Raw genomic sequence first — 12,633 nt, 5'->3', positions numbered from 1 at the left:
AATTTAAAGAGAGACACGTGGTGTTAGAACTATTTTTCATATCCTTTCTGTCCACATTCTAGTAAGGCACAGACCACCACTGGGCTTGGAAACAATGGGATGAAACATGCCTCGTAATCTAGTAATCTGATGGATAAATGCGGGAGAACTTCAGGAGTCCCTTCTGAGACGGCTGGTGTAAGTCCCTGGCAGGCTTTATCTGCAACTTTGTAGCTTCTTTGTGATGCTGGGAGGGTTAATCTGAGGTTAAGATGCTAATGAACTCAGGCCGCATTCACAGGCCTGTACTGGAGTCTGTCAAAGCCGTCATTAGAGCGCTGCGCATATCCGTACAGTTCCCCTGCTCCCAGCAGCTTATCAGAGATGCTACTGTGCGTGGGACAGACTCCGGTACAGGGCTTCCACGTCCGTCTTCCATGCGGAATGTGTGAATGCAGCCTCACTGTGATCAATCCTCCCGGTATTATAAAGAAGCTACAATGTTGTCTTGAAAGGGAGGAGAAAGAGAGAAAAGCTGATACACAGATTTTTGTGCCTTTAGCAGAAAGCATCAGCTTAGAACTGGGGGAAGGAGACCGAATAGATAACAACAAGTATGGAAGGAATTGGTAGTCACACCATGGGCAGCAACATACTGTATGAAAAGTTATGTTTTTTTTTTTTTTTTAGGTCACACTGGAAAAAACATACAAAGTGACTATTTATATATAATTACTATATTCTACTATTATATGCAAACAGTTAAAAAAAAGTACGCCAATGTATATTAATCTGAAATATACCAAGAGGACATTTCTGTAGTGTACCTTGGGTAAAATAAATACGCATGTGATGTGAACACAGCCTACACTACATGTTATTGTTGCTGAATGTCAGTGCGGTTATGCTGGATGAACAGAAGTCACAGATCACCCCTGATGTTCTCTGTTCACCTGTGAAACAATTAATATCGTTGTATCTATCACAGTAATAGCTGCTATGCTGCAGTTAGTGAGATCTGTGTCATTGTTCACAGCCGACATCCAGCAGAATCATTTGTTTTGTGTTTTGATAAATAGATCAGATCTCTGGCTCCCTCTAGAGGTCATTATATGGAAACTCTCCATGTATTCCATCTCTATGGATGTGGGATATAATATAGGCTGCAGATGAATGGGGTATTTCCCTGTTTAGTGTCTTATAGATGGGCTTTTCTCACAATTTCAGGCCTTAAGGACTGATGCAAACAGTGATATTGAAATTTACTTGTCACCTAAATAGTTCTACCTGGTTCCAGAAAGTTGAAAGTTACAAATTGGGCGTCTGTAGTGCATCCGCATTTACGTAAATCCGTTTTTTTTTTGTTTTTTTTTTCAATATGTGACAAATTTTTCTTAACAAAGGTTAACAGAAGCCAAAAGGTTACAATCTGTAGAAAAAAGCGTATCCCATTCATTTCCATTAAAGAATCCGTGAAAAAATCTGGTTCCGCACTAGGACATCTCCTTTTTTTTTTCAGGATTGGTTTGCGTCCTTGTAATCTACTGATCGTGTGAATAGCCCAACAGAGATCAATGTGCACTAACTCAATTATGGAAATATGGATCAGTAGATTACGGGACATGTGAATAAGGCCTTACTAAGAGTAACTTCCTTCTGTATCTCATAGGGCAGGAAATACATTTTTAGGCTATGTTCACACAACGTATCTTTTCGTAAAACTACGTCCATTGTTGTAATCGGCAACAACGGCCATACTTTTTATGGAAAGATACGTTGCTTAGTTCTATGGGATCCCAGCCGGAGCGTATACACTCCAGCCGGGATCTCTCGCGGTGCCAAAAACAACTGACATGTCTGTTTTCTGCGGCTGCTATTCAGTGAATAGCGGCCGCAGAAAACTCTGTCAGTGCACACTGTTGAGTGAGCGGCTCTGGCCACACACTCCATTGTGTGCTGTGGGGAGTTCTGATGCGGGCGCGCACGGATGCGCCTGCATCAGAACTCAGCGGGGCTAAAGATCATCAGTACCAGTCGGATGATCTTTTCAGAGACTGGCCGGTCTCATACGTTGTGTGAACATAGCCTTAATCTGCAACATAATTTGCTTAAAGAAGTTGTCCAGTATGTATGTATGTGTGTATAAGAAGAATATTTACCATATAATGAATAGATAGGTGACCTTCTAACATGCATTTTCAAGATATTTGCTTACTGTCACTGAAAAATATTAATTGTTTGCATTCATTGCGTAAAGTCCTCAGTATGAAAACACTTTTCAAAAGTTTGGTTCGGCAGATTCGCTGAACTTTGAACTGTTGTACTGAATATAAATTCACTACAACATACAGGTACATAAATATAGTATACCACGCATACATAATAACCCTCCCCCCAGCCTTGTTGGCCATAAGAGGTCATGTGACCCCATAAATAATATTATTATGTGCACAGTTGTAATATTTTCTGAACGTTAAGGAACACATCCTTACCCCTTCCATTGGTGCCAGGAGCAAATCGTACAGGGCCCGAAGTGGTGGCTTACTATTACAGGACTGCTTTCGGGGGAGAGAAGAGGTATTTTCCTTCACAGGTGACATGGTGTTGCTGAATAGGCTGGTCATGCTTTGGCAACTTCTGAAAAAAAAAAAAAAAGTTATTAATGCTCCTTATTTTAAAGTTTAAAGTACTGCATATGAATCGTACTATGTATACAGATAATGCAAATGTCCAAGGTAAAAACATGGAAAATATAAATCGGGAGCACATGGTCTCAGGTTTTCCAGGTACAACAAATACGCTACATATCAACACAGTCTCAAAATGGTTACCTACCTTTCATCTAACTTTTCACTACAAGTTCTTGTGATATGTGTGTATACATGAGGAGTAGCTCTGTTTCTGACCATCATATTTTTTATACATTTGCAGGCTTAGGCCATGTTCACAAGGGGTATGAGACCGGCCGTTCTGTGACCCGGCTAGGTCACGGAACGGCCGGTCTCTCCTGGCCGGATGATCTTTCCGGCCGCAGTGTTCTGATGGGGGCGCATGATCGCGCGCTCGAATCAGAACTCCTCATAGCACACAATGAAGCAAGCGGCCGGTGCCGCTCGCTTCATTGTGTGAACTGACAGCTCTTTCTGCGGACGCAATTCACAGAATTGCAGCCGCAGAAAATTGACATGTCAGTTCTTTGCGGCGCCGCTTCGGATCCCAGCCGGAGCATATACGATGTGTATACGCTCTCGCCGGGATCCCATAAAGAACCTGCAGCGGCCAACAACGGCTATCATTTTACGTAGTGTGAACATAGCCTTACACGTTCAGTTGTGCCTGAGCTAGTGAGGTGGAGCCATGACTCTATGATAGCTTTCATATACTGCACACACTTAGAGATGATTTTGCTCTCCTGTATCTCTAGCACAACCTTAAAGGTAAGTATAGAGCAGCTGTACAGCACAGTGTAAGTTGTGCATCAAGCACTAGGGTGAGATTGAAGTTTTAGGGGTCATTCACACTTTTCCGTATACACTGACAATGTGCTATGGAACGGACTTGGGAAATCCTGACATCATCCTTCTTGATGTTGCCGGGAGCTCCAAAACTATTTAAATCTTTGTGCTACTGTACTGACAGAGCTGCGTGGCTGTGTCAGTGTAGCAGCGGAAAGATTTAAACTGTTTTGGATCTCCCCGCTTCATCATGAATGATGATGTCAGGATTTCCGAAGTCCATTCTATAGCACATCGTTCATGTACGGACTGTAATTGCAGTAACTGTGTAACTTTACTATGTTTCCCTACAGCTTCCCCATGTTCCATAGACTTCTATACACAGCTTCAGTGAATGATGAGTTTAAGGGAAAGGAGGGGAGCAGGAAAACAGCTCGATAAGTGAATCAAGAGGCATTTTTCTCTGTTAAGATACTACGACGTTTCTTATACCTGCTTGTTCTATTGAGTTATGCAAGGTTATGAGTTAAGCAAGGTTTGTTGAGAGATAGTGACTATTTGGTCATTCTTTCATCTCTAAAGGTCCTGATACACAGAGCGATTATCTTACCAATCAGACAGATTTAGGCAGATATCACCCCATGTAATAAAGACAACGTGGGAGATTTATTAAACATGGTGTAAAGTAGAACTGGCTCAATTACCCCTAGCAACCAATCAGATTTCACCTTTCATTTTCCCAAGAGTCTGTGAGGAATGAAAGGTGGAATCTGATTGGTTGCTAGGGACAACTGAGCCAGTTTCACTGTACACCATGTTTGATAAATCTCCCCCAATGATCATCGGCTAATCAGCAGGTTTAAAAATGGCATTTCTATTACACCCTGAGGTGGGCGGTCAGCGGCCGATGAAACAATATATATAAAATAATACTTATCTCTCCACACTCCCCCGATGTCCTTTTGGCTTCTCCCCACTCACTGAAGCTTCTGAGGCCATCTCTGAAGTTACAGGCTGCTCAGCCAAACATTGGCTGTCCCATCTCGGCCAGTGATTGGTTGAGTGGCCTGTCACTGCAGAGACATGTCATTGGCAGCTGCGGTGGGAAACCAGGACGACACCGGGGTGTGTGAAGAGGTAAGTATTACTTTATTATTTTCTATATATATAACTATACACTCACCGGCCACTTTATTAGGTACACCTGTCCAACTGCACGTTACCACTTAATTTCTAATCAGCCAATCACATGGCGGCAACTCAGTGCATTTAGGCATGTAGACATGGTCAAGACAACCTCCTGCAGTTCAAACCGAGCATCAGTATGGGGAAGAAAGGTGATTTGAGGGCCTTTGAACTTGGCATGGTTGTTGGTGCCAGAAAGGCTGGTCTGAGTATTTCAGAAACTGCTGATCTACTGGGACTTTGACGCACAACCATCTCTAGGGTTTACAGAGAATGGTCCGAAAAAGAAAAAACATCCAGTGAGCGGCAGTTCTGTGGGCGGAAATGCCTTGTTGATGCCAGAGGTCAGAGGAGAATGAGCAGACTGGTTCGAGCTGATAGAAAGGCAACAGTGACTCAAATAGCCAACCGTTACAACCAAGGTAGGCAGAAGAGCATCTCTGAACGCACAGTACCTCCAACTTTGAGGCAGATGGGCTACAGCAGCAGAAGACCACCCGTTAATAGCATGGTGTACCTAATAAAGTGGCCGGTGAGTGTATATAAACAGCGCTTGCTGCATCGAGCCATGTAACAGGCTCAGTACGCGAACGATGATCTAGCAGATCGGCACGATAAAGGAAACACTACTGGCCACTTTTTTTTGACACAACTAACAATTTCTGTTTGTGTTGGAAAAAACGTATGCCGTGCCCCAGTTAAAGCCATATCCATGGAAGTATTCTCCCTTGCAAATATTACTTTTAGAAGAGAATTGCTCTGTACAACTGGAACCCAACGGAGCCTGTACGGCAGCAGACGGAGGCTGTGCAGCTTTATACTAGGAGGCAGTACAGCCACCATGCATTGCCAAACAGCTCTGCCATGTGTATGGGGCCTAAGATAAGGTAGACAATGCTTTAGTCCTTTCCTTTTAGCTCATCTTTTGTCTTCCTGCATCCATTAAAGCGGACTCAATAGCGCTTCATTTTTCACAGGTTTAATGAGTGAATGAGTCGCCGCAGTTTACGAATGGAGTACAAAACACAAATACATTATAAAATAATTACCCCTAAATATCAGACGGCACAGAACCTTTAAGGAGACTAACAATCTGCTCTGGTTTTTAATTCCACTCAACGTAACCGTGAATATTTTTATGGGAAGTTTCAATTATGAACATTAGGCGACTCTTATCTGAGTTCTCCCGCGCGCCAGACTGTAAATTTTACAGGAAGACTCCTGTAATGTGGGTTGCTATGACAATCTGAAGAGGACCGGACAGAAATACGGTAAAATAAAGAATAATGCATGCATGTTTTCCTATCTTTGCACTTTAAAAAGTTCAGTATTGAAATATGGCCTCCAATATGAAGCCATTACCTATGCGGAGGCTTTGGTGCAAAGTCAACGTTAATTAGAACTTAACATTTTCTTTAATAGCTAATGGCAGTCTGTACATGGATAATATTTTTAAGCTATAATGATCTACTAATGATTTGTAAGTCTGAAAATGCTGTGAAATTCAAATGCAGCAAGTGTGGCTATATAATATTACCCCGCACTGCATGTATTTCATTCTGATCTTTAGTCATTTTTTCTTGTCATTGATTAGATTCAATTTCTTGGAATTTACATAAATATTCATGTACAGTACATGGTAAGTGAGAGACAACGCCATTTACAATATGTCCCAATGTGTCTCTCTAGAATTGAGACCTACGGGGAAGCGTCTGTTTTTCGGTTTGGTACAGAAGTCTATGGATACAGTGCTAGCACATTGATTAAGTTGCCCAAATCATTGTACAAAGGAGGATAAGAGGCTGTTGTCTTAGGTAAATAAAGCACAATTCTAGTACAGTAATACTCTGGTGCTTGAACGCTTCGGAATTCTATCTGTTCAGTATTCAAATGAAAATTTACCTGAAGGTGACGTTCGGAATTCGAACTTTGGTCAGTATTCAAAAGCTTTTGCGAGCATGGACTGTGGGTTGTACCTGTTAAGTTTAGCAGTGGTGAGGCTTCACATACAGTACAGTACTGTATAAGACTGCAGGAGTGCATATACAGTACAGAAGTAGTACAGGCAGTGCACCACCATCTCCCATCCTGTACTGTATAAGACTGCTGGAGTGCATATACAGTACAGTAGTACAGTCAGTGCACCATCTCCCATCCTGTACTGTATAAGACTGCAGGAATGCATATACAGTACAGTAGTAGTACAGTCAGTGCACCACCATCTCCCATCCTGTACTGTATAAGACTGCAGGAGTGCATATACAGTACAGTAGTAGTACAGTCAGTGCACCACCATCTCCCATCCTGTACTGTATAAGACTGCAGGAATGCATATACCGTACAGTAGTAGTACAGTCAGCCATGATTAAGGAGGGGGGCCTCCGCAACGTGTCGGCGCTATTTTAACTGTGTGAAGCTTTTAATGTACCTACAATGAAGACTACAAGTTTTTATGGAGCTGTGGATTCCCAATTTTTGACTGTATAAGACTGATTGACACTGACACACTCTGACACAGTACTTACAGCTCAGTTTTCTCCGTCTTCCTCTCTGTCATGCTGCTCTCCACACTGTATTAGGTTGAGGACCTTCCAGTCATGTGATGAGGTCCTTTACCCTCTCTCTCTCTGCAGGACTCTCACAGGTCTTACTTCTTCTCTGTCTTCTGATGTTCGAACGGACTGAACATCAGAACATAGAGCCCCTCTCCCTCTCTGGGCCCCTAGAGGCGCTGTGGGCCCCAGCACTTGCCCAGATAAGCCCTGTGCTGATGCCGGCCCTGACTACTGTATTATACTTGCTGGTTTTGTTGAACATTTCTTGTTATGAATGTACTGTACAGTATGTGGCTATGTTCACACAACGTATATTTTCATAAAATCATGGCCATTGTACAACGGCTGTGATTATTATGAAAATATACGTTACCTCTCCGTCTATGGGATCCCAGCGAATAGCGTGCACACTGTGCTCCGGCCGCTCGCTCCATAGTGTGCTGTGGGGAGTTCTGATTCGGGCGCGCACAGATGCGCCCGCATTAGAACTCTGTGGTAACAAAGATCGTCTGGCCGGTACTGCAGTCCTGGCCGGGATGATCTTTTCAGAGACTGGCCGTTCCGTGACCCGACCGGGTCACGGAAAAGCCGGTCTCTTATGACGTGTGAACATAGCCTAATACTGTACTGTTCTGTTCTGTACTGCAGTGATTAAACTGGGCACTTTTCAATGTAATAAATGAGTTAGTGCTGGAACCAATGAAACACATTTATATTATTTCCTATAGGAAGACACTGCTCGCTTCTTAAACTGGCCTATTGAACCAATTAATGCTGCGTTTACACGGAATGATTATCGTGCGAATTTGCACGATAACGATCGAATTCGAATGATAATCATACGTGTAAACACAGCGAACGATCAAGTGACGAGCGAGAAATCGTTCATTATGATCTTTGAACATGTTCTCAAATCGTCATTGGTCGTTTGCAAAAAATTTGCAGATCGTTCCGTGTACAGTCGTTCACCGATTTAACCTATGTGCGAGATAGGCTTAAGCGATTGCAAAACGATTTTTCCGATCGTTCTGTCTAAATGCTGATCGTTATAATAAAAAAAACTGTTACTCCGAAATCGTTAATCGTACGATCGGGCGAATTATCGCTCCGTGTAAATGCAGCATAAATTTGAGAACAGAGGTACCACTGTATGATAAAATGTAAAAAAAAAAATACTGGTTTGGAAGTTAGATTGTAAGTAAAGACGAGTGAACTTTCCAGGTTCGACAGGTTTGAAAAATTTTAACAAAGTTTGGGTTGGTCTAAACTGAACCTTAAAGGAGAAGTCCCGCGAAAATTTTTATTAAAGTATTGTATTACCCCCCAGAAGTTATACAAATTACCAATATACACTTATTACAGGAAATGCTTATAAAGTGTTTTTTCCCTGCACTTACTACTGCATCAGGGCTTCACTTCCTGGATAACATGGTGATGTCACTTCCTGGATAACATGGTGATGTCACTTCCTGGATAACATGGTGATGTCACTTCCTGGATAACATGGTGATGTCACTTCCTGGATAACATGGTGATGTCAGGACCCGACTCCCAGAGCTGGTGAAGAGGATGATGGCAGGGGGACACTGAGGGACACAGGGCACTGGAGGGACACTGAGCATCCCTCTGCCATCACCCTCTCCAGCAGTGAAAGCCAGCACAGCCCTGGGAGTCGGGTTGTGACATCACCATGTTATCCAGGAAGTGACATCACCATTTTATCCAGGAAGTGACATCACCATGTTATCCAGGAAGTGAAGCCTTGATGCAGTAGTAAGTGCAGGGAAAAAAACATTATAAGCATTTCACGTAATACGTGTATATTGGTGATTTGTATAACTTTTGGGGGGGCAATACAAGACTTTAATAAAAATTTTTTGCTGGACTTCTTTAAATGTCTACACTAAAACAGCTAAACAATAGCAGACAATTTGCTGTTTTAGGCTGGGTTCACACTATGTATATTTCAGTCAGTATTGTGGTCCTCATATTGCAACCAAAACCAGGAGTGGATTGAATACACAGAAAGGATCTGTTCACACAATGTTGAAATTGAGTGGATGGCCACCATTTAATGGCAAATATTTGCTGGTATTTTAAAACAACGACTGTTATATTGAAATAATGGCCGTTATTTACTGTTATATGGCGGCCATCCACTCAATTTCACCATTGTGTGAACAGATCCTTTCTGCGTTTTTAATCCACTCCTGGTTTTGGTTGCAATACTGACTGAAATATATTGATTGAAATATACGTAGTGTGAACGCAGCCTCAATGTGGTTAAAAAATTCCCTCATCTATATTACCTGCTTCGGTCCCTGCAGCTGCCCAAATCCTGTTTAGCCAATGGCTAAATTAAGTTTTTTTTGTTTCCGCTTATTTTTTTTTTTTAAAATGACGTCAGTCATCATGAGTTCCAAATGACGTCTGTCTTCTCGAGTTTTTGCATTAAAATAACGGCTGCTGGAACATTATTCTAGTTTGGATTGGCTAATTGCTCTTCGTGTGTACGGCGGTTAGTGTGAACAACTGAATAATGTCCGTTGTAGAATTGGCTCAGTTGCCCCTAGCAACCAATCAGATTCCACCTTTCATTCCTCACAGACTCTTTGGAAAATGAAGGGTGGAATCTGATTGGTTGTTAGGGGCAACTGAGCCAGTTTTACTTTACACCATGTTTGATAAATCCCCCCCTATGTGTTCTCAGCCTTTGAACCCTCCCTGGCAGACATGTTGAAGCTATGTAAGTTACCAGACAGCTACTTATCATCTATAGGCTAATGACCACCGTTGCTGGCGTACATTATCATGGAGGGTGAGCCGCTTCTAACTATATGATTGATCTGCAGATAAACACCGATGTGTAAAATAACGGCCAGAGAAGAATACATTTATAGAAAAACATTTACCAAGGTATTATGACTGGCCGGCTCTCCCCATAAGTGCCAGCATGGCCTATTCTCTTTCTTATCTCAATAAAAAGGCTACAGGATAAGTAATGGTTTCTTTTATCTTGAAATGAGGTTTTATTGCTTCACTTGCCTCGCTGATGCTGATACAGCATCTTCTTTGTCTCTATAGTCAAGTATACTTTTCTGGAACAGCTATTGATTTTCCTGCACAAACCAAGAGGAGACCGACTTTATTTTCCACTTCTCAAGAGTAAACAAAACGGACAAATGAGAAGCAGTGAATTAAAAGGGTTTCTAGAATATCGGAGGGCTCATTTCCTATTAAAAACGTCAGAGCTGGAGAATTATAAGATATGAGAGAAGCAGGTCTGGGGGAGAAGAGAAGTAAAATCTTCTATATCCAACCTGTTCTGTTTAGGCTAGGACAAGTTTCATCTTACATGTTGCTTTCCCTGTGGGGTTCTAGTAAAAGTCTGTTAGTCTAGTTAGGATTCTTGGGGCCACATAGCAAGAAACTGTACAGGGCCCCCATTAATCCTGTAGCCCCCCCCTCAATGCACGTACATGACCCAGTGTTGGTTCTGCACTGTGTCGTTCCATTCTCCTAGACCCCCATAACTGGTGTGTCAGGGAGCTGGGAGAACGGAACAACGAGGGACTGAGCCGACCACCGGGTCATGTGAGTATGTGCATTGGGGGGCTGGCTCTTGTGGCTGGAGTTGCAATGCTGCCTCTGGCCAAAAGAGAGACTGGCAGGGTGCTCTAAACGGTAGCCACCATGGAGGCAGACCATGTTTTACTGGGGGAGGGGGGGGGGCCTGCCGCACGGGCTCGGTAGCAGTTGCGTGGTCTGCTTCCATGGTATCTATGCCACTGAGTAGTACGCACCTCATCATCTGGGACGTTGGGAGTAGTGCTGACCATTGTGCTATTCTGTCTTTGTATATGATTTCAGTTTAACTTCTTCCATTCTACATAGAAGTGCCATCTCAACTGTTTGTATAGAGACGTACTGTGTATCGGTAATATTCTGAAGTAACAAACAAGATGACAATAAAACAAAACATTACCATGAAACCACAATAAGAGCTTACAATCTCAATGGTAGGAGAGGTAGGTACATTTTTTTTACAAAGTTTTAAAAAGAAGTGTTGCAGGGAATTCATATACATGAGGTTCAGCCTAAATGGGATTTTTTCAATGCATCTACACTGGAAAATTACCTAAACAAATATGTTTAATTATAGTTAATTCAAAAATAAAGTATAGAATGCTAGGAGTATAAAACACACTTTACTCATCTTGCCTGTCCTGCATCGGCATCTGGGGCCCACCTTTAAATACATTGCCTCACTATGGTTACTTGGTATGGTATGCTCTTAGAGTGTTATTTATTAAGTATCACTATTTCTGCAGCAGTCACGTATGGTTACAGAGTAAGTCTATGTTCACACAATGTATGTTTTGCATAACTCATGGCCATTGTTGCAATTTGCAGTACCGGCTGGTATGATCTTCGGTAACACCGGCTGTTCTGAGACCCGCCCAGGTCACAGAATGGCCGGTGTTATATGTAGTGTGAACCTGGCCTAAAGATACATGCACACTACACAATCCGCGCGGATAACTTTCGTGTGCTCCCCTGCTTGAAGTTCTGCCCAACTTGTAGGCTCCATTCTATGCTCAGGCAGATTCCACCACTCGCCCAAAGAATGTCAATTCTTTGGGTGGATGGCGGAATCTGTCTAAGTATAGAATAGAGCCTATGTGATGGGCGAAGTTCAAGCTGGAGGGGGAGGGGACGAGTGATAGAATCCACTGGAAGTTATCTGCACGGATTCCGTAGTGTGCACCTACCCTCAATTCTTTGGGCAGACGGCGAATTCTGCCTGAGCATAGAATGGACCCTATAGGACGGGCGTAACTTCAAGCGGGAGGGGAAGATCAACGGAATCCTCTGGAAGTTATCATTCCATAGTGTGCACATACCCAAAGGCTACATTCATATGTTCCGTAGTTTTTCAGGACCGTATATGAAGTCTGCAGTCGTCAATCTTTGATAAGGCCATGTTTACACAACGTATGTTCCGCGGTAATCACGGCCGTTGTTGCAACGGCCATGATTAGTATGGAACTGCAGTACCGGCCATAATGATCTTTTCTGAGACCGGACGTTCTGTTACCCAGCCAGGTAACGGAACGGCCGGTCTCATACAGCCTAAAATAGTCAAATACATAGGAATAGTTTGAAAGGACTACCCATCCTTATTTTCTATGGATTTGCAGACATTACAGAAGTTTATTCCGTAAAAATTATGAATCCACAATGGCGGACGCTCGTATGGACTTCTGTGGGAGAATCTGTGCCGCCGTTTGTACTAGAGCTCATCAGTAACTCTTGTGGATGCAATTTTTGAGGGTTTTGGATCCTTTTGCTTCCATCTTTTGGCGTTAAAAAGCCGGGCGGGTGACCAGGAATAGACCATCGCCATGCGTGGGAACCGATCCACTGTTCAATAAAAAGGACCACAGCACTGGCATCCC

At 42.8% G+C, this 12,633-nt stretch overlaps 1 protein-coding gene across 4 annotated transcripts in view; it reads right to left on the bottom strand.

The window, feature by feature from the left end:
* Window positions 1–12,633, bottom strand: part of TTC28 (tetratricopeptide repeat domain 28) — a 511,132-nt gene that overhangs the window by 51,261 nt on the left and 447,238 nt on the right. For 3 of the 4 annotated variants that reach the window (XM_069961294.1, XM_069961296.1, XM_069961297.1), the window contains one exon: window positions 2,472–2,616. In XM_069961294.1, coding sequence (XP_069817395.1) covers window positions 2,472–2,616 — 145 coding nt within the window. The remainder of the gene's footprint in view (window positions 1–2,471; window positions 2,617–12,633) is intronic. The other variant, XM_069961295.1, reaches the window with a different exon arrangement.

This window comes from Dendropsophus ebraccatus, chromosome 3 (genome assembly GCF_027789765.1).
Source record: "Dendropsophus ebraccatus isolate aDenEbr1 chromosome 3, aDenEbr1.pat, whole genome shotgun sequence".
Classification (NCBI taxonomy): Eukaryota; Metazoa; Chordata; class Amphibia; order Anura; family Hylidae; genus Dendropsophus; species Dendropsophus ebraccatus.
The sequence above is the reverse complement of the archived record's forward strand: the minus strand, read 5'-3'. Positions and strand labels throughout refer to the sequence as shown.